The sequence below is a fragment of the Hippichthys cyanospilos genome, chromosome 10 (genome assembly GCF_059441005.1).
Source record: "Hippichthys cyanospilos isolate Australia breed blue-spotted pipefish chromosome 10, RoL_Hcya_1.0, whole genome shotgun sequence".
In the NCBI taxonomy this organism is placed as follows: domain Eukaryota; kingdom Metazoa; phylum Chordata; class Actinopteri; order Syngnathiformes; family Syngnathidae; genus Hippichthys; species Hippichthys cyanospilos.
The window spans coordinates 19,414,149-19,441,488 of NC_142378.1; the positions used below are offsets into that span (position 1 = coordinate 19,414,149).

Here is a 27,340-nt window from a genome sequence, read left to right on the forward strand (position 1 = left end):
TCCGACTCCTCCCAAACCGTCAGTGGTGTGAAGATGGCGTCTATCATGGAAGGTCCACTGAGCAAGTGGACTAACGTCATGAAAGGTTGGCAATACCGGTGGTTTGTGTTGGACTATAACGCAGGACTGCTGTCTTACTACACGGTACGTCGGTTCTCCCTGGCTTGCTACGCTAAACCGTTCTGCTGGGGTGGGCGGCTAAGTGGCAGAAGTTGTCGCTGGTTGTGATGAGGCCCTTAGTGTTAAGTCAGGAGTTGGGGTGTCTCAGGCACCAACAGGCGAGTCGACGTGGTGACGGATCGTCACATTGACCAATTACGATACTTCGTCAAGTCAATCTGACCAATCTGGTGGCAGCATTTCCTCTGTATTTCCGCTTAGCTACATGTTAGCAGAAGCTCACATCAAAAACATCTCAAAACATCTACGGGTCGAAGCAGGAGACATATACATTTTTGGGGGGTTGTTAAACCGAGTCAGAATTGTGTTGCTTGTCAATGCTTCTTGTGATACTGTGATAACGCCAAGATTCGCAATTTTTACTGACATAGTGGGAGTAGTCTGTAGCTAACGTTTACTTGTTAGTTTAGTATAAATAACAAAGAATGACGAAATTGAACATTGGCAAACACCACCAGACGCTACATCATAACAAGGTCCAATGCTATGTGAATGCTACATAAATGCTACTTTAAAGAATCAATATACGAAAGCATGTCTTTTGGGGCGAGCTGGCGTTCTCTTTGAACTCATACATGAGTGCAAATTCATCCAGGTTTTGTGTGTGCAGTAATACAGGATTCAGTTAATCCACCAAGAAAAACTTGACGCTTCCCTATAGTTCCTTGACAGAAACCATACCTTCTATTCGATTTGTCGTACTAAGAATCACGAGAAAGTCATGAAGCGCTCAAATTGTTCACAGAGGACTTACAGTGTTTGCTTTTGCTCTGCTGCACGCATCACCACTGTATAAATCCAGTTTAAAATTTTTCAACCTCAGGGAATGATTATGAAATGTATTATAGTCGCCCAGTTTTGTAACTCCATCGATTTTCTGTGGTTTCAGTCAAAGGACAAGATGATGCGAGGATCCAGAAGAGGCTGTGTGCGACTGCGGGTAAGTTTCTCCCAAAGTGATTGGTATTAATTGCACACATTTGCATGATATGTTTCTGTATTGGAAAATCTATTTCAATGCCTTTTAATGCCATGCCACAGTACATTTTTCTTTTTGAATTCAGATAAAATAGATTTGAACATGAATCAACTTGTTAAGTTGTTATACTGTAGTGACTCATTTGCAATAAACATTGTATGCCTTCAGTTTGATAGGTGTGCTTAAAGATACAACTACACATTCAAGTCCCTTCCCAATAACTGTTATGAGAGGTAAAAACTACAGTACAAGCACAGGACATAAACAAAATTATTACTTGTTTTAAGCGGCACAAGTATATATTCCAACTGATAGTTTTTTTTCACAACCAACTTGCTTTCATGCTCTCAAACCCACAAAGAGTAGCAAAACTGTATTCCTCAGTTGGTCAAATAATTGGTTCAACCAAGAGGGACAAATAACTACATTGTACAAGAAGAAGCAAAAACAGAATGGCTGCCCCCATGGCATCTTCGTGACCTTTTAAAGCACCCAAAAGCCTGATTTATTTTAAAACGCTGACCGTGCGCCTTATATTCCAGTGCGCCTTATATATGGATCATATCAAGTGCTGACTGCATAAACTATTCTTCAAACTGACCTGGCCCGAGGGTATTAAAGCCGGCTAGCCCCAGCGCGATTCATTACCTTGATTTGCAGGCCCAACCCGATTTTTAATTTTATTTTTTTTTGTATTTTGAGGACTTAAGAGTGTGTGGCACCACACACATGTTTGTCGTTTAAATTTCTCTGACTTTAGTTTATTCGTAACTTCTTTGTGCTCCATAATCAAAATAGGGGTCTAGGCGCCACGCTTTCACCTGCGCTTGGCTCCTCACTCATACCTTGCACGTTTAATTTCCCTGACTTTCGTTTACTCGTAACTTCTTTGTGCTCCATAACGAAATAGCGGGTCAAAAATATAACATGCACGCCGAGGAAAAAGTTAAAAAGACGGCTGCGCCACACCTTCACCCGCGCTTGGCTCCTCACTCATACCGTTGCATGTTTTTAGTTTAAATTTCCCTGACTTTTGTTTATTCATAACTTCTTTGTGCTCCATATCGAAATAGTGGGTCAAAAATATATCATGCATGCTGAGGAAAAAATCAAAAAGACGGCTGTGCCACAGCTGTGCCACGCCTTCACCCCGTGGAGGGTCCCTAAATGATTAAATATGAAACATGTGCCAGTTGGTTCAATCGCTGAGCATATCAGGTGCATTATCAGTCACAATTATATAGACATTATTTTCTTTCATTTATAAGTATGTGAGTAATATGTGAATTAATTTGGAGGTTTGCATACATTGTTTTGAATCGTATCTTATTTTTATTTTGTTATGTTGACATGTTTAAGTTTTGTGTCTTGATTCCAGATCATTTGCTTTCTGTTTTGTATGAATATTTGTTCCCAGTTAGCTCATTTAATTCATGTGGCCTGGTGCGAGAGTCAGGATAGCCGGGTGTGGGGGAATGTAGAAGAAGACAAGACTGAACGATATTCTTGTTGTTGTGTATCTATTTAGTGTGAAAGTGGCAGAAATATGTGTCATGGCCTCAACAGAAGAAGTAAAAAGCCACTTTTAAAGCTTACACAATCACCGGATCCGTGACGGTGACACATCCAGTGATTAACAGTGGAGGGAAACATTTCAACTCGCGGCCGTGTGGCTTTTGTGTGCTGCACAAGTTTGCAAAAGTGACAGGACTTTCAATGAGGACTGGGCGGTTGGGCGTCCTGCCTTGCGCAAGATTGGCTTCATGGTAGTAGTCGTAGTAGGGAAGTTTTATTTTTAATATCGATTTAAGGATGCTATGTATCGATTTAAATTGTAGTAAATGAGAATCCCAATTCTTATGTGAATCTTTTTTGTTTTGTTTTGTTTTGCACACACCTAGCTAGCATTTAGCCATTTGCTAAGTAAAGATAAAGCTTGCCAAACATCATTGATCATCTTCAAATAAAACATATAAAATTTCAGTGTGATTCAACACACATTCTAGTTTGTGGTAATACGCTACATGATATGCACATACAGTCGTTGGTAGGTATCACAATTCCTCTACAGCGGGATTATTGCAAAGCTCCTCTCCCAAGAGTTTACCCTGCCACAAAACCTTGATGCAAGAATATATCAGAGAATTCTTTATTGTACCAATTTTTGCTTTTTTATGCCATTCTGGAGAAGACAATCTGTCAACAGCATTATCATTTTCATCACCACACTGGACTTGTTTAAACGTGCAATTCTGAAATATTAGACATGCCATTTTTGTCTGCCTCTCATCAACTACATAAACAAATGAAATATTGTGAAAGAGGTCACAGTTCAGAGTAATACATTATTGCATTTCAATAAATTATTAACTAAATCAAACCATTTGTGCCTTGCGTTCATTTATTGATCAAAATACGTAATTCACTCCTTTTAAGGTTTGGAACATTCCTCATATGCCGATGATTTGTACTATGTCATGTGTAATGTAGGAAGTGAATATCATTCCATTCCTTTACATTACATGAATAACAGGAGAAACCCATGTACAAATAATATGTACTCTGAATTTCAGACTACAAAGCACACTTAATAAATTGCTGCAAGGCTGCAATCGCTTGCAAACATAAAAACTTATTTGTATATATATTGGCCGCTTTGGATTTATAGCCGCGACTTTCCATATTGGTATATTTCAAACAAGGAGCTCTCACAGATGGATTAAAAAAAACAAACAAAAAAAAACCTTTGAGGGTTCTTCACTAAGCCTTTTTGGGTAGTGGCTTGACATTCCAAATTTTGGTGCAAGTGCCAGAATAACCAATGGCCCTTTATATTGCTGACTTTTGGTCTAAACCGTAGAGGTCACAGTTCATTCAAAATAAATAAATAATCTATTAGGTTTTTTTTTTTGTTATTTTTGTTATTCAAAAGGAATTAACTTCTCTTCTTTAATTTCATGACCACTTTAGTGTTTTTGAACCATGAGTTACAGAGAACGCTATTTTTGAGCAGTATATTCATTTTATCAACTTTGTTTTTGAGAATCAAAAAAGGTAAATGAAGCATTAAGTAATATAAAAGACAGCTCATCTCCTACAACTATAGATATAAATTGTAAGCGTAAACTATGTAAACAGAGTAAGATCATGGTCAAAAAGATATTTGTGTGTTTAACTGTTCGAGTAAGACGCTAAATTGTGTTGAGTTTGAATTGTTTTCATGTGAGTACAACTCTAAATTGTGTGTTGTTGCGGCAACATTAGCTTAATATTATGTGAACATTCTCTTCCACTCCCCTTGCACTCTGCTCTGAATAAATTAATGCTAATTTAAACCAGAGGTCTGTGGGCCAACTGGTACCGGCCCGCACCCAAAATAACTGTTTCGGAACTGATTTAGTTCATCGTTTAACATTGGTAGCTTTAATTGTGCTTTGTTTGGCTTGATCTGTGTTTTTTAGTGCCACCTCTGGTCACTGTTGATATTACATTTTGTAGTGAGGGAGGATGATGTGGCGTCAATGGATAGCTGACAGTGACATACACATTGTTCTGTCTCTCTGTGAAATCTGGCCCAATAAAATTGGTCTGCAAGTTTTACTTTTTTGTAAGAATGTTGCCATTTAGAATAATATGCCAAAAATGTTTGTTGATCCAATAACTTGTGACTGTGTGAAACATGCTATCTAATATTAGTTCTTATCTTTAGCATGTTATATACTGCTGCTTTGCACTTCGGTCATTAGCATTTTCATTTCTGCCAGGTATTTTCCTTTGCTATCTTTTAGCATATTTAAATGTTTTGCATTGATATGACTCATTTGCAACTGATTGATGTTTGTTTTGAAATTGATTCCATTCGTTATAGAGTTATGATTGATTTAATCAATGTAATTTGTGTAGCCTCAAAAGTATTTTCGAGACTTGAGCAAGCCATTGTTTGTCGATAATGGTGAGACTCAACACAGAAGAATAATTCGTTTGGCAGTATTTCAGTGTCAGGCCGTGACTTTCACACATATGCCTTCTGTGATGTCAGACTCTGGAATAAAAAGCCCCCGTGCGCAATCGTACGCATTACTGAGCTACACAGGCTTTTCCTGAGCTTTTAAACGTCAATAATCCCGCATCAGCCAATAAAACTTGTCATTATTTGTGATGCTGTCAAAACTTTAAAAACTTAAAAATAATTTAAAACAAATATCCACGAAATTTTAAGTCAATATTACAAATCGCAGTTTAATATAAGAACCTATTTTTATTTCTTTACTCTTAATTGAATATGAATGAAATAAAATAACACAAACATATTAAAAATGAAACTAGAATTAAAGAAAAGACTTGCACTCACCAAAACAAACGGCGGTCACAATCGATCAGTCTTTTCAATACCTCCCAATTTTTCTTAACCTCTTCATGCTCAAGCTTTCTCTTCGCACTGAGATGTGTAGGGTATCCACTCGGGTGTTCCCAAAAGTTTTTTTAAAGCACCGTAGCGCATTGAGGAGCTCTCTATAACTTCGAACTGAGATGTACAATACTGCATATCCACTCTGATGTTCCAAGAAGTTTCTAAAAGCATCATAGCGCATTGAGGAGCTCTTTACCTTTGAACTGAGATGTACAATACTGTATATCCACTCAGTGTCCCAAGAAGTTTTTAAAAGCACCGTAGCGCGTGTGTCCAGCTGTGCTTTGGTGTCTCTTTGCTGCCTTGGTTAAACAATTGAAATTTGCAAATCCAGTGTAGCGCCAACCACCAAATCGATCCTTTGCAAACAAATGGCATTCCCAGCAGAAATATTTGCCAGGGTTAGCTCACGCCCTTGCTAGCCCATTCAGAAATATGGCCAAGTCAGGACAGGTTAGCTAATAGCTACGCTAGCTGATAGTCCACCACTGCAGTATTTGGAACTTGAGGAACTTGGATCTCCCCACACGGTCCGCAATGAAAACCTCAAACGTTGACCGGTCCATGGTGATAAAAAGTATTGCTAAGTATTGATAAAATGTATTGCTTCAATGTAAATCTGCAGGTTTTTGTTAAAGTACAGTGCAACGTGGTCACAAACTGAAAACAATGAAAGGAAAAGACCACGCCATTGACCACGTTTTGTAGAAAACTGTAGTGCTTTTTACTTGGTAGTGAACATACCAACCTAAATATAAATATGTCAACTTAGTTCATATCCACTCCTCAGAAGTTGTTGCTTCTTTTTTCCTTGGTTTTTCTGAGTCACACACCCATTTAGGTTGCCAGCAGTCTTTTTCCGCTGCAGTCCTTTTAATCCGCTCACTGCCTGTCCCTTGTGAGTCTGTCCACTCCTCCCCTCCCTGCCTCTCTCCTCCTCTGTTTTCCATAAATCCCACCTCCTCCTCATACTGTCCCCCGCCCTTCTGCGCTCATGTGTGTTGCACAGAGATTTTGTGTGCATGAGGGAGAAAGATATGGCAGGATGAGATGAGGTTTTTTCGAAGGTGTTGAGATTGGAGTCGTCATTTCTAAAGGCGAGAGGAGGAAAGTCAAGTGTGACGTCTTTCTCGCTTTCTCTCTATCTCTATCTGACACGCATGCTCTTTTTCCTCTTGCCCAGGGCGCTGTGATCGGCATCGATGACGAGGACGACAGCACGTTCACCATCACAGTGGACCAGAAGACTTTCCATTTCCAAGGTGAACGGACTTGCTTTTAATTTGGTCATATTTCCATTTTTGTCCAGCTTCGGCTATCTTTCTCTGTGGTCTCTTTTCTCCCCCCCATAGCTGCTGTTCATTTGCTCGCTTGCCCCATCAGTCTCTCTCTCACTCCCTCTTTCCCTCCCTGCCTTATTAAAGACTTGGGACATTCTTGTCTAAAGCCAGGAAACATGCACAGTCAAAGTGTGCCATGAGCAATTCGAAGTTTTTCACTCAACCAGCGAAAAATCTCCTTGCCTCACGAAGTTGGATGAACACAGATTTGTTACCCTGCCTGCTGAACTGCAAAACAAGGAAGGAATCCGTTTTGCCCAAAGATTGCTCCTTGCGTCTGCTGCAGTTACGCCTGTGGGAATAATAATGGAATACTGCTGAGCTGCAAGCTGAGCTCAGGTCTCTGTTGGCTGCTGTCAACACTCCTCGTCCTTCACCAGAGGCCTGCCACCGCTGGCACAGTGTCAACCATCCTGTCTGACTATAGAGGCAGGATTGGCTTCGGGCAACTGCATCACCCCCATTCCACTGACACCTCCTAGTCGCGCTAACCTTTCCCTGTTCTTCAGTCAAGCACGCCACAGGCACTTTTTCTTGTATCACACCATCAGGTTTTGAGCTAGCAGCAGACCCCGTTTACTTCACATCCGTTCTTCCATCCCTCTACCTCACCTACCATTTCACCACCAACAACCACACCGCCACAGTCCATGGGCCCTCCACCTTTCTCACCTCCTCCATGCCCTCTCTCATGTCTGTGTTCCGAAGCTGTATGCTGTGGTTCTACAAACGGAAGGGTAAGGAGAAAACCGCCCCAGGCTAGGTCCACATGCATTTAAACTCCAGGCAAATAGGAGAGGTTGTTGATAACGTGCTATCTGTGATTTATTGTTCAGATTGGCATGTTGGGTGTTGCTTGGCGGATTCATTATGTTGCTGGAGTTCAAGGGTATTTCTGAGCTATGCAAGGTGGATTTTTTTTCTTAGGTGTGATAAGGGTCTGTGTGCAATTTTACATATCCACATTTGTTGGTTGACTGTGAAAGTAGACTTTAAAGAAAAAAGTCATACCCAATCAACAAATACTCTACACAGAAAAAATACCAATCCAAAAACAAAAATAAATTTAAATATAAAAACCATCATAAAGTGGTTTAGGATATTGGATAATAGGAATAATACAAAAATCATTTGAACCAACAGTCACCAACCTTTTTGAAAGTGAGAGCTACAGTGGTATGAAAAAGTATCTGAACCTTTTGGAACTTCTCACATTCCGAATGAAATCACCATCAAATGTGATCTGATCTTTGTTAAAATCACACAGATGAAGCAAGTGTCTCCTTTAACTAAAACCACCCAAACATTTATAGGTTTTCATCTTTTAATGAGGATAGGTTCTGGCAATCATCTCGATTTTGAAAGTAATTGTTCAAATTTCTGAAAACTAGTCAGTTTTTTTTTTTTTCCCTCCTTCGCCCGTCGCCTGCCTTAACGAGCAATTGCAGCTAACTACCGCGGGTAATGTGGCTAACATGTTTATAGTATTTTCACATTTTATGTGATGTTGCCCGAGGTAGCACGTGAGCATTATATCAAACTCCCCCCCCCCCCATCCAAACAAACAAAGTCGACTGACTGGGAAGTTTTCGGCTTCCAAAAATGAGAAGGCGACATTGCGCGTAAGCTACGAGCTTGCAGTGAGTGTGCTAGAGAAAGAGAGAGAGAGAGCGAGAGAGAGGGCGAGGGAGAACGAAACCTGTTTGTTTGACTATACAGTGGACCCCCGGGTTACAGCATCCCTGCCTTACGTTTTTTTTTCCTATTATGATGCGGAATACTGAGTTTTTTCATCCCCTCTTTAAGGCACTTATCCCACTTTATGATTAACATCAACTGTCATGACCTGTGGAGTTGGTTGTGTTTGTTTTTTTGCCTCCCTCTTGAGGTGTTTTTCTGGGATTGCTCTTATTTTCTGTTGGCGTCAAACTGCCTCCACTGTAACGCGTCACTACAATGCTGGTCTGCTATTTGTCTGCGTCTCGACTACCTAAGATACTGGTCTGCTATTGGTCAGCGTGACGGGGTCACAAAGATGCTGGTCTGCTATTGGTCCGTGCACGGGGTCACAAAGATAGCTGTCCAAAGACTTGATCCAGTGTGAGAGTGGTTTCAATATCGTATTTATTATGCATTTTAGTGCTTAATTCAAACTTGAATTGGTTATCCATGAGTCCCAAGATTGCAAGTGATGTTAAAGAGAGAAGTAAGAATATTATTTATATGTAAACAAAGCTGGAGATAACAAGGAATACAAAGAAAGCTTAGCTAGCCTAACCTAGGCTACCCTTACAAGGAAATATGGCCATAACAAGCATCACTCAAAGGTAAATAAATCCTTTATATATTTTTTATTTATCATGTTATTCAATTGTATGCATGTATATTATATATAAGTAGCACTTACTATACTGTTTTGATACCAATTTTTAATATGTATATACAATTTTGATGGTTTTACTTGGGGTTTTACACGCGTTAGCTAATTAATTAATTAACTGCTAATGCGTCGATTTGGATTACCCGCTATGGTGAATTCGCGTTATAATCCCAACCGCGGAACAGATTAAACTCGTAAACCGGGGGTCTACTGTATTTACATATTTTAATTTACCATGTAACATTGTCACAAATGCTGTATTATATATCTTGTTTAAAATAAAACTTTTCATAAGGTAGAAAAATGTCTATTTCACAAAAAATAAAAAACGTTATATTTTGAACATAAATTTCAATAAATTATACCCTGATACCGTGATATTTTTACTCAAAGTTATCATACCGATTCTGATATTATACAATTTTTAATACTGAACAGATCTTCCATTATTTTTCACCCAGATATTTTTGAGGGCATATGAAGTAAGAAAAGGTGAAGAAAGCCAGGGGTGCTTAATGCATTGCCTGTCTACCAGTCGACCGTCTAGCTATTTTGGTGAACGTAATTGATTATGAAGAGCACCGTGTTGCTCACATTGCAGCCTACTCACTCTGGGAACCAAACATTATCAAAATGACAGAGTGCTGTCGTGAATATGCTTCTTTGAAGAACTTAAAAAAAACAACAACAAAAAGCGTACAAAAGGCTATTAGTGTCATGTTACTTGTACCATAAGTACAGTTTATTTTGAAGGATTAGCCAACCTCCTCACAACATATGGTATTGACTATAATACCGTGGCTTGATTGGTAGCGCATTGTCCCGTACATCTAGTAGCACTTTCAAACAAATAAACCGATCATATAACACTTATCCACTCTTTCTTTTATAAATCCTTGGTATAGAACTGAGAATGATACACACACATCAAAAGGCAGAAACCTGGAAACGTTCTCATCAGCACCTCTCCAAAAGGTCTTAATGACTGAACAGGACCAAAAAATATGAACATGATCAGCCATTGTCTCCCCTGATTCCCGCCAGGATCCCAGTTTTGTGTTAATCTGTGAAGAAATTTTTTTGGTCATAATAAAATAGTGAATTAAGTTTTTTCCAGAAGTCCTTCCAAGTCCAGGAAACAGCGGAAGAAGATTGTGTCCTTTCCTTGTGTCTGTCTTATTTCACCGTTCTGTACTTTTCCCCCAGCGATTTTTTTTTTTTCACATAATCCGTTTTGGACATAATGAAATTATATCATGGTATACTGTAGTTAATTTGCTTATTGGACCTTTGTTGTTCTCTGAATCATAAGAATCTATTAATGTGTGAACAATCTATGGTGGATCTACTTGGGTCATGACCTGTCATCTTAAAAAATATGTTTCTGAGCTGCAATTGCCTATTAAAGGCATGCTTGCTTAGCCCAGGATTTTGACATAATGCTGCTAAGCTCCCAATTTTTTACCTTTGTGCATATTGAACTACTGTGTTCCCTCTTTTTTTTTTTGGTTAAAAAAAACCCACCCTGCGAAAAGTGAAATCCGTGACCAATAAGGGCAGGTTTGGATTACAACTCCTGTCCTCATTGGTTAATGTCCCACTGGGGAGCCAATCACGTGTCTTGTAGGAGTGTCTATGAGCTGATTGACTGATTGCCTGGGCAGTCTTGTCCGAGCTGGTGACTGTGCCTCCAGAAGGCAGTCTCTCCTTACCAGAGAAATGCACATTTGGGTTGTCAAGGACAGGCAGGGTCAAGAGCAGGTAGCTCTCCGTGAGATTTTCTTGTGTTGGTTGTAGACTGGACAGCGTTTGATGAATTCACGGTTGTCTTTGTCCAAGGTGGGCAACCAGAACCGCTGCCAGGGGACATCTATGGTCCATTTCACCCTCGGATGACAGGTCACTTTCAATGACTGCATCCACAGTAGGATCTCCAAATGGAGGGCATCGGTTACAAACAAGCAATTTGGGCAGATGCTTGGGTTGAGATGATCTCTAGCAGCCATCTTTACCCTCTCTACAACCTCTCTCTACACCCAGGTCTCTGTGGTGATGACACACGGAGAAGGCAGGATAAAATCCAGTTCACGCATCGGGCAATCTTTTTTCTGAAACTGTCGAGAAAGGGCATCAGGTTATAATGCCGGAAACAGGGCGGTCAAAGAGGATGAAATCAAATCTTTTAAAGAAATGGGCAAGCCGAGTCTTTTTGTCGAACTGATGTCCTCAGGATTCTTGTGGTCAGCCCACAAGAGAAATGGGACCTTGGTCCCCTCCAGTCAATGGCAGGACTCCTTCAGGGCCATCTTGACTGCCAGCAGCTCGTGGTTGCTGATATCACAGTGTCTTTCTGCAGTAAATGGTAGGAGAAGAAGGCGTATGGATGGAGTTTTCTGTCCTTCAACAACAACTGGAACAGGATGCCCATGCCCCCGATTTCTGAGGCATCCACCTCCGCAACCAACTGCTGGTCAGAATCCGGCATCTGTAGAATGGGTGCCAAAAAAATTTTGTCTTGAGATTTAAAGATTGCATCGACCTGATGTCCACCTAGCCGATTTTAGAGCTGTTGAGGGTGGTCAGTGGAGCTGCCACCATACGGTTATTGCAGACAAAATGTCTGGAAAAATGTGCAAACCCAAGGAAACACTGGAATGTCTCTCCGGTATTTTTCCGGTAATTCTGGTATTTTATGTTACCCTTTATAGAATGCTGCAACAGTTTGGCAACAATGGAAACATTTGAGCAAAATAGAAAATATTTCATCTTTGTAATTTCAACATATTTTCGTTTAATCTTATCCGTAAGATAAATATTTGTTGTGGGTATGGTGCCTTCTGTAACAGCTGTGTGCGATTTGCAGGTGAATGAGTGAATGTGGAGGCTCCTCGCAGAGTATTGAGACGTTTTTCATGGAGTGCTGTTATGCTGTTTGAGCGGCTATGGGCTCTGCTCTAGGCCGACATGTGAGGGCCATTACCCTGTTATCACAAACCTTGTGGCTCCCTCACAGTCGCTAACCTGGTCTGCTACAAGAATCATGTTGTTCTTAAAAGCTACTGTGATATTCCTGTGTGTAAACGAGGAAGGACTCAGACGCTGATTCAGTCTGCTCGCTTTGTTTATTCTGGTTAGGGTTAGGGTCAAAACCTTGGCTAGCAACCTACTTGTTACTTTAGCTGCTATTAAGGCACTGGCTGTTAGGTCACTGAGTGCCTCTTGTCTAGTGTGTCCCATTGCCATAATTACCATAGATAGGAATACTTCTGATAAAGAAAAACACATCTGTACATCATTACTCAGCTTATGTTGTTGACTGATGCATCTCAAATGATGTGGGGAAAAATAATCTAGGTTGTAGTTTATAGGAGGCACCCATAATTTGGCCTTCATTTTTTGGGGGAAAAAAAACGTAAGTCCCTATACTTGGGGAATTATAGTATGTGTCTTAGAACATTAATGATCACAGCCTGGAAAACAGCTAGGTGTTGGTGACCCCAAAGAGCAAAATCAAAATACTAATTTTTTCCAATTAAAGTATTGAACAGTGTCCTCCTCTTGTCTCCTTCACGGATCTGGATTAAGTGGTAGTCATGCAAAGCTTTAGTTTGGTGAAAAATGAGGAATCTTTGAGACTCATGAAACCTTAAGTCATCAGTGGAAGAGGCAATTTCTTCTTTACTGTAATGTCATTGAAACCTTTCTCGTCAGTATACTGTTGGAGAGTATGCTCCTTGTAATCCACAAAGATACCAGCTTCAGGAGAAGAAGATGAGGGGTAGTTATTTTCTGCTGTTCTGGAGTCAATAATACATTTCTCCATTACTTGTTGTTGAGGACCCGACACTGAATACAGGCTGCCTTTGGCCGTTGTCATCAGTGGAAGTCATAGGGCTAATGAGGAGGCAAGGATGTGGCTCAGAGCTTGTTGAAGACCAGGAGACAGGGGAAGTTTGTGGTATTAGGGTAGAACCCCTGAGATGTTCGACTGGGCTAGCGAGTTTGTGCTGGGTTCTGGAACTAATGGTCGTTGGAGGCTGGTTTGATGACAGGCTGGGGACAGGCCCAGCCAAAAATGACTCCCGTCTCCCACTGAATGTGTGGATTGTTGGGGCGCAAGGATAGACAAGGAAACAGATCTGGATGGTCTTGTGGTGGTTACCTGGTGAGTGCTTAGTAAGGGAGGGCTTGAAGTGTGGGTGATCACACCTCGGGGGCACTCATCCAAGGATTGGCTGAGTGTGGTTTTGGCAAGGGTGTAATTGTGATACCTGCTTGCTCCGTGCTCATGATGCAGGCATCTGCCCCAGAGTCCACCAAATGGTGATAATGGCATTATGGGGAGACTGATGATCCAACACCTCCTCCACTTTTTCCAAGCAGTTCAGTTCAGAGGGCCTGCGTGCTGGGCTAATGATTGGCCTGATTTTACTATCACAATGAAAGACTGGACCAAAGAGTACGCAGAGATAGGCAAGGAGGATGAGGAATTGGTTTATTGTAGGCAAACGGAAAAGGCAGGTGGGCAGCTGAGGCTGGCTTTCACACATGTGCTCAGTGGACAAGGGACAAACGGATGGAGCCAAGCCAGGGCAGGTAAACTGATCACGGGTAGGAGGAATCTTCGTCAGGTCTTCTAACTGGGAGATTAGGAGTTTGAATTTTCGAGGGCAGGCAGTCGAGAGCCAGGATGTCTGTCTGAGAGGTATGGGAGAAAGCTCAAAACTGAAGACAATCTGAAAACAGGAAGCAGTAACAAGAAGCTCATATGCAGTGTGGGGGGTAATTGGTTGAAACTGGTGGTGATTAGGCTCATTGAAAGAAATATGGTGAGACCGGCGGATGTGGGAGAGTGAACTGGCTGACAGTTATTGGTCTGTATTCTTTACAGTCCATTTAGTCTTTTCCCTCTTTTGGTATCATTTATTAAGTTTTCCCTCAAGGAAGTAAGGGAGGAGGAGTGTATGTGTACTTTGTGTTTATTCAATTTTAATTTATGAATCAAAAATCCAAAAATTAATTTAGGTCTGTATATGCAGTTTTTATTTAAAAAAAATAGGATAATCATTTTGACAACCCTTTTTTTTTTTAACAATAACAGCAAATTATGTGGAGTTATTTTGAAAGGGCTCCAATTTTTATGTTTCTTTTTCCACAGTTAAATTTTAGAATGTTAGGCTTTTCAGCCAGGTTGATTCGCATAGCAAGTTCAATAGTTGTATAGCCAGTAGCTATTAGCCTGTCTTTAAGCATACTGTAGGTGACGTAAACGATTGATCATGTACATTGCACTCAAGTTACAACCTCTTTAAAGGAAGCAAACGACTTACAATCAAGGTAAACGAGATGATTGTGAACAAAGATGCCAGAATAGTACTGCCGTCGAGCCAGCCTCCTCTTGAAAAGGGGAAGTCAGACCAGGCGCCCCTAATTTCTTTCATCCTCGGCATGATGGGAATTAGCCGCAGACTAGCAGCACATCTGGCCAACATTGATGTGCACGCTTCGCTGCCACCACTTATACGCGCCTCGTCCTTCGCACTCTCTCACTTGTTCGCCCATTCTCTCACATGCTACACCCAGCTCTCTGTTCAGGCACTAGACTCGCTACTGTAGGTTAAATTCAATCGTGAGATCAATTTTTAAAAAAAACAACAAAAAACGTTATTTGAAATCTGCATACTAATGTAAAATAACAGCTCACTAAAGGTGACGTGCCGCTGCTCATCGGCAGAACTTTTCCAAATGCCGAGGATGAAAAAAAATAAGGCTGGCTTGACTTTGTCTTTTCCTTTGTCTTCACAACATAAAGGGAGCACATAATCTTTAATCCATAACTGATTGTTCCAAACTGGCTCATTTTACTCGTGGTAGAAATCTCTCAATCTTTTTTGATATGCAGTATATGTGGCTTGAATTTTATTGTAACATACCTGATTTCAGGTTTTGGACATGTGTGGTCCTGTTTGGTTACCATGTGCTTGTCTGATGATCCCAGTGAATTTTTGTAAAAGCTCAGAAAATTATAGGGAACAATGCCTGTGTAACAGTCGTTGACAGAACGTCATATTAACTAGCTATATTAACATTGTTTTACGTCTTTGCAGAGATGCTGATGATTCAATCTCATCTAGTCTGTGGTTTTTTGAGATGATCTTTTGCGCCTTAAAGAATAATATTCTTAAAAATAATCATAACTCTTTTAAATAATCATACTTTTTTTTTTAACCTGGTCCAACGTCCATCCCGGGTTTTGATGATGACCGATATCTCATGACCAGACTGGCATTAAGACATCCCTTGTCCTGCAGAAGAAAGAAGTGGAAAATTAGCACAGGTTATGTGGTGCACATTAGACAGGCTTTTAGCTTGGAGATATTATGCACAGGATGTTGTTCTGAGATTCCTCAATTGCTGTAAAGTGATCCTGGTCTTTGGATTTTAGATTGTCTTGTTCCACACTATTAGGAATGTACTGTATTTTATCTTTATAGATTTTTTTCAGTTTGCATATTTTTAAACTACCACTCATGTGATCACGTACAGACCACTAGGAGAATATAACGTTAACTCTATTATTTATTTATATATTTTATTTTATTTTTTATTTTTTTTTAATGCACTATGCCTCCAAGACGGCCGATGTTATAAGCGGAAGTGTAGTTGTTATTCCGCTGCCGTGCCAGCTTCGATTGTGTCTCGGTCTCTACTGTGCTTTTATTTGAAGGAGCATCCATTATTAATCAGCTCTTCTCCTCTGGCCGTGCCTCAGTTATCTGAGAGCCTTTTAGCATCCCCCTTTCCTCTGCTCTCATTCACCTCCTTCTATCTACTGTCACCATCCTTCCTGTCTTCTCCGTCCAATTTTGTCAATAGCTAGACAACATCTAAACCCCCAAATTTCAATGGTCTGTTTTCAATCCCCCTCCCAGTATTTTCCTACCAGAATTTATTTTCCCCCTAAAATGCTGCACTGTCCACTGCACCACAGTGTTGGTCTTGACACACAAACATCAGCTGGTGGAAAAATGAAGGTGTGAAAAGGGCGGGGATAAATAATTCACATGTATTTTGGACAGAAAAGGGACAGCAGAGACTAAGCAGTTTAAACTGAAATCTTGATGCTCTATGTTCTGACTTCCTAAATAGAAATATCTCCCACGCAGTTAGTGCCAGATGTATTTTTGTGTTCGTTTTTTTCTCAAATAAAAAAAATTGCAATGCAACTGGGTTAGGGTTGTGACGAACTAAAGTTTAATAATGGATTAATCAGTCTTATTTTATCAACTGAACTATGATCTATGTGTAAGATTTTTTTTAAATGTTTTGAATTTTGTTTTGTTCCTTTATTCAAAAACTGGGGATTGCATCAAATTAGCACTGCAAAATTTATTATGATTGTTATAGGTTTGGTCCGTAGCATGCCATAGGCAAAAATGTTGATCATTGTTCTTGAAATTAAAAGCAGAACATTTTATTTTGATTCTGATTTTGAAAAAAGTTATCCAAATGATTTAATCAATTTATCAATAATTGTTTATTATTTGTTAATTGATTAGTTGTTGATTAATCGATTGTTCAAACTCAGTCAAACATACTCTAAAGGAACAATATTACATGAGTTCCCCTTAAACTTCTGTATACAGTGGAACTTCTACTTACGAAATTAATTTGTTCCAGAAGTAATTTTGTAATGTCTTTCATAAGTAGGGGTGCTTTTTACACCTAAATAGCCTAGTCTGTTCACGCCCCCCAATATGTTCTAAAACCTTTTAAATGAATATTATTATTAAATTATAAAATTGCATCAAAAATGGGAACAAACACATATTAGAATTACATGAGTGCATAATAATCAAAATGTATCATGTCTAGAATTTAAAAAAAAAAAAAAAACTCCCATACCCTTTAAATTTATCATATTAATTGTAGGAGTTGACAATTTAAGTGTACCATATTTTCCAGACTATAAGCCGCAACAGCATATAAGCCGCAGCAGCAAAAATTGAGCAAAAAAACAAACAAACAAAAAAACATCTTTGGCCACGGATAAACCGCACTGGACTATAAGCTGGACTATTTGGTGGTAATATGAATTTTTTTAATTTTCTTTATATATATATATATATATATTTTTTTTTTTTTTTTTTTTTTATCATCTGCCAACAGCAACATCCTCTCTTTAATAGACTGAACATGCCTTTATATTTAGTCCCAACATTATATTTATAGAAAAGGGATGAATGGATATAACCAACAGAATACTGCAGTTCAAACTCGAAATCAATACTTCTAGAGCATTCTGTCTCCTGTTGTTTTATTGTTTTTTTTTAATTGTACATTATTTAGTGAACATTGCACACGCTGTAAATAAATATTACATACAATCATACATTTATAAACACAATCATATTTATTGTATAACATATATCAAATTTACACGTCACAAACTTTTATACAAAATCTTAATACATTTTTTAAAATATATTTAATATATTTTAAAACTCTTTTTGAGGACAGTCCTTTATTCACACCTTTTCAGTTCTATTTCATAATTGTTCTATAAACGGACTCCTTGTACACACATTTGCTTGACCGGTGGGAAAAAAACAGCAGCTAAACCACACTGGACTATAAGCCGCAGGGCTCAAATCATGATGAAAAAGCAGCAGCTTATAGTCCGAAAAATACATTAGTTAACCGCCTTGAGATGATGCTGATGTGTTGAGCGAGGCAGGGAGAGAGAAGGAAAAAGGTAGGGAGAGAGAGAGAGAGAGAGAGAGACTCTTCTTTTTAGGTTGTTTAATTTGGACGTTTTTACTTTTAGCGATTTTGGGATCATGCAAATAAATTATAAAAATGCATCACAAACTAAGAAAGAGGGGAGACATCATGGGTTGTGCTAACTTTATTACATTGCAGTCTTGTTGGCGTGAGCGCTGATATCTCGTGTTTCATATGCCAACAATGTCTACTTAAGTATCTTAAATCTTCTCTCGTTATTAGAGACAATATGTCTGCAGAGGCATTTCGCAACCTGAATTTTTCTTAAAAGGCATTAGTAAGTAGAGATACCACTGTATGTCTCTTATACCTTCTCATACACGTTTTATTGGTTTGTTTTGAGTCACTGATCTGTGTGTGTGTGTGTGTGTCCGTCCGTCCTCATGTGCCTGCCTGCCTGCCTACGTGCGCAATGAAGCTTAGTCTCGCTTATTCAACCAGATGTAAACATTTCAAGCATATGACTCATGTAGAATTTAAACACAATCCTAAAACTGTATGTATTTTTATATTCTCATCACTAACTACTGTTTTCAGAGTTTCACTGTTTCAAGTGTCTAATATATGGCTCACTGGGCGTGTCTATGCTTGTGCCCTCAGCCAGAGATGCAGACGAGCGAGAGAAGTGGATCCACGCCTTAGAGGGAACCATCCTGCGGCACACCCTCCAGCACCGGGTAGGAAACTATGCATGTGTTTGTATAAATATTCACCTGTGCATGTTTGTGTTGTCGATCCTTTAATTTATGTGAACGTATCTTTTACGAAAGATATAAAAGGTCAAAGGAAGGCAGCGTTCAAATTTTTGCTGAGTTTCAAAATTTGGTGGGCCATAGCTCTCAAACCTCTTCTCTGATTGCCCTACACACGTGGACAAAATTTTTGGCACCCCTCAGTTAAGAAAGGAAAAACCCACAATGCTTACTAAATCACTTGAAACTTACATAAGTAACGTTAAATAAAAATGTATTAAAAATTGAACAATCCATTTTATTTTTAGTTTTGAGTTGTTGATTGACATGATTATTTAAAAATAACAAACTAATGAAATAGGGCTGGACAATAATGATGGTATCCATATCTTAATATTTTGTTGAACAACCTTTTGAAGCAATCACCGCAATTAAACGATTTCTGTATTTGTCAATGAGACTTCTGCACCTTGTCAAAAGGTATTTTTGCCCACTCCTCATGAGCAAACTGCTCCAGATATCTCAGGTTTGATGGGTGTCCTCTCCAAATGGCATGCTTCAGCTCCTTCCACAGATGTTCAATGGGATTCAAATCTGGGCTCATAGAAGGCCACTTCAGAATTGTCCAACGCTTTTCTCTTAGCCATTCTTGGGTGGTTTTGGCTGTGTGTTTTGGATCATTGTCCTGTTGGAAGACCCATGACCTGCGACTGAGACCAAGGTACCTGACACTAGGCAGCACATTTCTATCCAGAATTTCCTTGTACCACTTCAAGACACCCCGTGCCAGATGCAGCAAAGCAGCCCCAAAACATAACCGAGCCCCCTCTATGTTACACATTAGGGACAGTGTTCTTTTCTTCATATGCTTCATTTTGGAGTCTACAAACATGGAGTTGATGTGCTTCGCCAAAAAACTCGGGTTTTGTCCCATCTGTTCAAAAGACATTCTCACAGAATCTTTGTGACTTGTCAACATGTATTTTTGCAAATTCCACTCTTGCTTTTTTTATGATTTCCTTTCAGCAGTGGTGTCCTCCTTGGTTGTCTCTCATGAATTCCACTTTGGCTCAAACGACGACGAATGGTGCAATCTGACACTGATGGGCCTTGGCCTTAGGGTTCACCTTTAATTTATTTGGCGGTTGTTGTGGGCTCTTTGGATACTATTCGAACTAGCCGTCTTCAATTTTTCTTCAATTTTCCTCTTGCGGCCTCATCCAGAGAGGTTGGCTACTGTCCCGTGGACCTTAAACCTTTGAATAATATGTGCTATTGTGTCACAGGAACTTCTAGCTGCTTTGAGATGGTGTTGTAGCCTTTACCTGTACGATGTTTGTCTATAATTTAGTTTCGAATGTCCTGGGACAATTCTCTGCTTTGATTTCTGTTGTCCATGTTCAGTGTGGTCTACACCTTTTCACCAAACAGCAAAATGACTATTTGTCTCCCTTTAAATTGACTGATTGATTATGAGTTTAAAAACACCTGTGATGTCAATTAAAGGACACACTTGAGTTAATCATGCCCCTCTGGGCAATTAGTGTTCAGTCTTTTATAGAGGCACCATCATTTTTGTCCAGGTGTGTTTCATTTCTTTGTTTTCTTTAATAACTATGCTAAGCAACAATTCTAAGTTGATGTCATTGTTCAATTTTTAATATTTTTTTTATATAATGTTATTTTAATTATTGTGTATTTATTGATACATAAAGTACTGTAGTATGTATGGTAGTGTAGTAAGTACTATGTAGTAAGTATGGTAGTGTCTGTCAAATAGTTTTTTTTGTATTGTGCTTTATATTTATACTTGCATATTTCAATTTAATTTCCGTGTGTGTGCCGATTATGTTTGTTGAGCAAAACCCGTTTTGCTCCGTGAAGGTTTGTTTTGATTTTTTTTTTTTATTTACATCTTTAGTTTCTGTTAGCATGCTAAATGTTTATTTTAGTTCATTCTGCATATTTTTTTTTAAAAAATAAGACTGTTATGTGAAAAATTTGCTATTTAAAAAAATATTTTAAAATGATGCATTTAATGTACCATTATAATGTCAATACCATGATACCGTGATATTTTTGCTCCAGGTTATCTATCATACTGTCATCGCAGTACGTTACCCACTATTTCCAATCTGAGAGCTGCTTGCTCGCTCAACCGAACATCTGCCCTTGCTTGCCTCAGCCAATTGGAGCAACCATTTGAGTTGCTTGTCCCTGCCCTATTAGCATTTGTTGATGCTCTATGTGTTTTCTCCATTGCCTAGGTTAGGGTAAGTGTCTCCTGCTAGGGGAGGGTCCGGAATTAACTCAGCTGTTTGTCTCATACTAAACGTCCCGCTGATAGAAGTTAAGCCAGGATCAGGTGTGACTAGCCTGCTAACTCACTGTGAAGGTTGTTGCAGTGCATATTGTCATATTGCGGTGGAGCGTGAAGTAGTGCTTGTGGCTCCCTTCAGAAAGAGGATGAGGCAAGAGGGAGGAAGAACGCGAACTTTGAACAGATGGGTGCCTCGTTTGCTGTCGGAAGAGAAAAATGACAGAGTAAAACAAGAGACAGAGGAAACGTACTGTACTGTTCAAGGTTGAAATGGCCTGATGGACAAGTTATCTGTCGTTAAGTTCAGCATGTCAGTTGGATGTCTGCGTCCTGTAAGTAAGACACACAAACACAATGCATTACAGCAACAACTTAAATGGCTACACTGTGGTGTTGGGGCAAGCAGCATGCAAAGACAAATACGAAAGGGGGAGGAGGGTGTGAGATCAGTGTTGTTTGTCAAGTCTGGTGCCTTGAGGACTTGACTCTTGGTGTGTGACGCTTTCTAAGCTCCTTTTAAAGTTATTTCCGCTTTGTACTGTTGTGGCTAGAGTTAATATCATGAACTAAGACTAAACAAAAATAATTTCAACACATTTTCACTGGACAAAACCTAGACTAAACAAGTTGTGGTAAACAATGACTGTGATGAAGTCAGTATGCATTTTCAGTTGACTCATGAAAATGTTCACTAAAAACAGACTTGGGCCAAAATGATATTGTTCAAATCCTGTTGTTCTGCCTGCTCAGCGACTTTGCTTAGAGTCCCCCACCCCCCAATTTCAAATCTGCAACCGCTAGAGTGCACAGTGCCACGCACAAGCACTTGAGCAGACAGGTAGATTCATGCTCGTGAAAGGAAAAGTAAAACATTGGTCTTGCTTTGCACTGGGCCCGTAAGAAAAAGATATTTCAGTGAAGGAATGTGGGCACAATCTAGCCACGAAAAACACAACAAAGAAAAGGCACGTCACAGTTCGCCACAAAGACATGGTGAGTTAAAAGAAACTTATAATATATAGCAGTTTATAATGTAAGATTACACCAATGACTCCCATGTTCCAACGTTAATGTTAAACTGTGTTAATGTTAATGCCAACTACCGTATTTCCCTGTATATGAGTGGGTTTTTTTTCCTCATTTTCAACCCCCATATTGGGGGGGATTGACTTATACCCTTATAACTCAAAACCAGACAATTTTTTTTCACATATCTGTAACATCAATTTGAAGATGAAATAAGTTTTATCGTGTCATTTACAAGACTTAATATTATTTTATATACCTTTAACTCGATATAGCATGCATTCGTTTTGGAGTGTTTGCACAGAACATCGAAAAATGCACTTTTGTCAAGAGCCCGCCTTATTGCGTCTTTGTTGTCATGGATATATATATTTTTTGTGGCTCACTTTGATGCGTAATGTAAAGGTAAAGACATCTTGTCTCCTTCAGCTCTTGGATGTGTGCTTGAAAAAGCCGGCATGGATGTCGACAGGTGTGTGTGTGTGTGTGTGTGTGTGTGTGTGTGTGTGTGTGGGGGGGGGGGGGGGGGGGGTAAATCTTTCACGGTCTGATCTCACAACAATCGTCACTTGGGTTAACAACATCCCAAGTATGAGGATCAGCAAATAATCTCAGAAGACCTCAATTTCAAACAAATTGGACGCATCCGAACATGATTACCCGTGGAAGAGTAACAAGTATGTTTGCGTAAATGACGGGCAGGAAGGAGAGGACGTGCGGGATTTAAATGGGAGGAGCTATTTGGCGTGTCAGTGATAATGACTTTGAGGGCTTTTAGATTAATTCACATTCAACTGTGTCAAAAAATAAAGCATTAAAACTTCAAACCATTTTATTGTTAAAACATTAGGTTAAAGAATACCTAAGTACCGTATTTTCTGCACTATAAGGTGTACTGGATTATAAGGCGCACCCTCAATGAATGACATTTTTTAAAACTTTTTAAATCACAATATAGTAATACTCAAAGTAATAACAATAATAACTCAAATAATAACTCTAAACTCTCAATAGCATAATAACTCAATGTCAATATGACCAACCTTGTTCAATGGTAAACACACAAAAGAAACATAAAGCTTACTTTATCAGTTCATTCCCCATCTACAAATCCCAATCTCAATATTGATCCATATATAAGGCGCACCATCAGCTTTTTAAAATAAATTCAGGCGGAAAATATGGTAGAATAAATACATTTCAAATAATAGCTATTTCAGAAACTTGGCTAGATAATGAGGAAATAAGTGACGGAGAAATGGATGGCTATAAATTATTTACAATGAATAGGAGGGACAGAAAAGGAGGTGGTGTAGCAATGTATGTAGATGAATGTCTGAGATTTTTGTAAGATTGAAGACATGAGATACATTATTGATAATATTATGGAATGCTTGACAGTTGAAACCTACATGGAGAAAGTTCCGAATGTTATGATGTTATGTTTATAGAACTCCACGATCCTGCCTATCTATTTTCAATGAGAAATTAGTTGACATGATTGATCTTTGTAACAATAAGAATAGAAGAATACTTGTGGCAACTTTAACATAGACATGTTAAACCCAAATGGTCTTCAAAAGACAACTGATTTTGTTAGTACAATGTATAGTAACTCACTTTTCCTTGTAATCTTAAAACCTAGCAGAATAACAAATCAAAGAACAAAAGATGCTGAATCAAATTATAAAAAATATAAAAATAAATTAGTAAATATAATAAGAATAAGTAAACAAGAACTCATGCATCATGCATTATTGGAGCAAAATAAGTAATACACAGGAAACATGGAAAACATTAAATATTATAAATGACAAGTCCCCTCCAAAATGAAATGTGTTCCTTACTGCTGTAACCCATATATATATATATATATATATATATATATATATATATATATATATATATATATATATATATATATATATATATATATATATATATAAATTAAATATAAATTTATATATGAGATATAAAATTTTGGTAAAACATTAAAGAATAATAAAAATCCACCGACTGCTAATTGATAAGTCGTAATCGAAAAATATTATAGAGTATGTACTTCTACTGTTTACAAATATTTGTAATCTGTCTTTTAAAACTGGCATCTTTCCATCTATAATGAAAATAGCAAAAATTATTCCAATGTATAAATGTGGAGAGAAGCATTCATTTACTAATTACAGACCCATATCGTTACTACCACAATTCTCAAAAATTCTAGAAAAAATATTCACATACTTATTCACATACAGACAAAAAACGAAAAATAAATCCACCTCTATGGCAGTGGTGGAAATTGCCACTGGTATAGATAAAAAAGAATTTACAGTTGGTATTTTTCTGGATTAAAAAAACATTTGAAACTGTAGATCATACTATATTAATGGGAAAATTAGAAAGATATGGAATAAGAGGATTGGTACATAAATGGATAAAAAGCTACCTAAATGACAGAAAACATTATGTAATATTTAATAATGAATAATCAGATCAACTAAAAATGACATATGTCGTGCCCCAAGGCTCCATGCTTGGCCCTATATTGTTTATATTATATATCAATGACGTATGTAGCATTATGAATCATTTTAAGATAGTATTATTTAAAAGTAGTATTATTTAAAATGTTGATTTTTTTTTTTTTGGGGGGGGGGGGCATGAAACAATGAAAGTGAAATGGACTAAAGTAAAGACTTAAATGCTTGACACCTAGTCAACAAAAACTTGATGAAATAAAAACGGGGTGAGGTTGATTCATTAAAAATGAACAAAAAATTGGATTAAGACAAAATTTTAAAATGCCTGATTAAATTAACACTATTTGTGGCACCAGCAATCAAATGTGTCATCTGTGGGAACAAGTGGCAGGGACACAAGTGGGCAGTTATTTTAAGAAGCATTGAGTATTTCATGTTTCTGCAAAGGCTTATTTGATAGGTGCTTTTGTAAGTATGATAAGCTTTTATAGGTATTAGTCATTGCTTGGCTATATTCTTATCTTTAATTAGATAGCAGCAAATTTAACAGCTTTTTATTTAATACTTTTTACTTTTACTTTTGCTCAGGCTTCCACACAGCCACCTATATAACTCTCATCGTGATGACAGTGAGAGAACCTTTGCCCCTTTGCGGAAGTTTGGACATTTAGCCACAGCTTTGATGGAAAGCTGTGCTAACGCAGACTTTGTTCCCTATAAAGAGAGTGTACTTATTACTTTGAAATAGATTACTGGGCAGCAGTTGGCTGCTCATGGCTTTTCTTCATGTCCCTTTAAGATGCACTTTAGCAGAAGGAAAAAGCCATACAGGTCGGCAACACGCCAGCACTGAGCGACAGAACAAAATCAGAGTAAGCTTTTGGGACGCGAAGGTTTGATTATATGATTAGATTTCATGTGCATGTTGCTGTGTAATGAGCTGCTTGGTATCTGTTGTGTTTTTGCGGAACGGTCTAGCTCAGTGTAAAATTTCTTTGTTGTGTGTACGTGCGCGTGCGTGCGTGTGTTTTTTTTCTTGTTTTTTTTTTTAAAGGAAGTCTTGTCCTTGCACATTAATCTGCATGCTTTTCCTGTTTTGTGTCAATTGTGTTGTTCTGCATTCAGCAGAACTCACAGACTAGCACAATCTGTTTATGCCGGTTGTATTGGTTCTAATAAAAAAATGAGAATTAAAATAACAATAATCATTATCATAAAGCAAATTCATTAGTAGCAGCTCAATGTCATCCTCAAATCAAATGCCGTTCTGGACAGGCACTTTTGTCAAATTTGTAGATGTTGAATTGTCTTACAGGAATTAAACAGAACAGTATACTAAAACTACAATAAAGGAAAACGACTCATTTAGATTTGTCCATAATGAAGAGAAACAACATGTTTGTTGGCATAGGGTTAGGTCTGGTTATTCTTATGCTTCTCATTATGCTTTCAGCTACATACCATCAACTTTTTTTTTCCTCACACTTTGACATGCGACCTTCCCCTTTCTGTTTTTCTAAAATAGTCGCAAGGGGGTACAAGCCAGCGCCTTTTTGTGCCTGTCCCAAGCCCGAATAAATACAGTGAAGGTGGTGTCAGCAAGCACATCTGACATACATTTTTTGCCAAATGTGTGAATCAAACCTATCACTTCTATATCAGATCGGTCAAGGCCAAGGTTAATAATGACCACCATTGGTGCTGCGCATCTACATAGTGCTGTTGGAAATTTGTCCCGGTTTGTTTCTGATTTGGAAGACAAAGAGCCTAGAGCTGAGAATAGGGACCATGAATGTTGCAACTATGACAGGAAAAGGTGGTGTGCTGGTTGACATAATGCAGAAAAGGTAGATAGATATACTGTGTGTCCAGAAAATCAAGTGGAAAGCCAATATGATTGGAAAAATAGGAGCAGGGTTCTGGTTGTTCTACTATGTTGAGGATGGAAAGAAATAGAGTAAGAGTTATATTGGAGGATAAGTTTACTAGGAATGTCCTTGAGGTTAAAAGAGTATCAGATAGAGTAGTGAGTCTGAGGCTTGTAATAGATGATCTGTTGTTCAATGTTGTTAGTGGGTATGCCCCACAGGTAGGATGTAAGTTCGAGGACGTGTTTATGGTTGGACCTTGATGAAATAATGCAGATTATCCTTAGAAATGACAGAGTTGTTCTTGTTGCAGACTGCAATGGGCATGTTGGTGCAGGAGACAGAGGTGATGGATAGGTTTGATATTCAGAAGAGGAACGCATGTCAGATGGTGGTTGACTTTGCAAAGAGGATGTAAATGGTTGAAGTGAATATTTTTTTCAAGAAGAGGCATAAACATGAGAGTGAAGAAGTCAGCCCACCTCAGCTCACCACCTGAGGGAGGGGCCATAGGAGTCGGGTGTGATGTGAGCCAGGCGGTGGCCAAAGGAGAAGACCTTGTCGCACTGACCTTCGGCTGCAGAAGCTAGACCTTGGGACATGGAATGTCACCTCTGGCAGGAAAGGAGCCTGCGCTTGCAACACCTGAGTTGCAAGTAACAGGTGCAGAGCAGGTGTGGGCTTACTGATTTCCCCATGGCTTGGCACGTCTACATTGGGGTTCACCCCGATGGACGAGAGGGTAGCCTCCCTTCACCTTCGGGTGGGGAACATGTCCTGACTGTTGTTTGCCCCTATGCACCAAACAGCAGCTCAAGAGTACCCAGACTTTTTGGAGTCCTTGGAGGATGTACTGGACTGGCTCGGGACTCCCTCATTT

The 27,340-nt window shown here is 38.9% G+C and overlaps 1 protein-coding gene across 5 annotated transcripts in view; it reads left to right on the plus strand.

The window, feature by feature from the left end:
• Positions 1–23: 23 nt before the first annotated feature.
• The window catches only part of osbpl9 (oxysterol binding protein-like 9), a 48,794-nt gene continuing 21,477 nt past the window's right edge, over positions 24–27,340 (plus strand). For 4 of the 5 annotated variants that reach the window (XM_088425799.1, XM_088425801.1, XM_088425802.1 and 1 more), the window contains exons 1-4: positions 24–144; positions 1,070–1,120; positions 6,754–6,832; positions 18,675–18,751. In XM_088425799.1, coding sequence (XP_088281925.1) covers positions 34–144; positions 1,070–1,120; positions 6,754–6,832; positions 18,675–18,751 — 318 coding nt within the window. In that variant the 5' untranslated portion in view covers positions 24–33. Of the gene's footprint in view, positions 145–1,069; positions 1,121–6,753; positions 6,833–18,674; positions 18,752–25,267; positions 25,465–27,340 lie in introns of those variants that run through there. The other variant, XM_088425804.1, reaches the window with a different exon arrangement.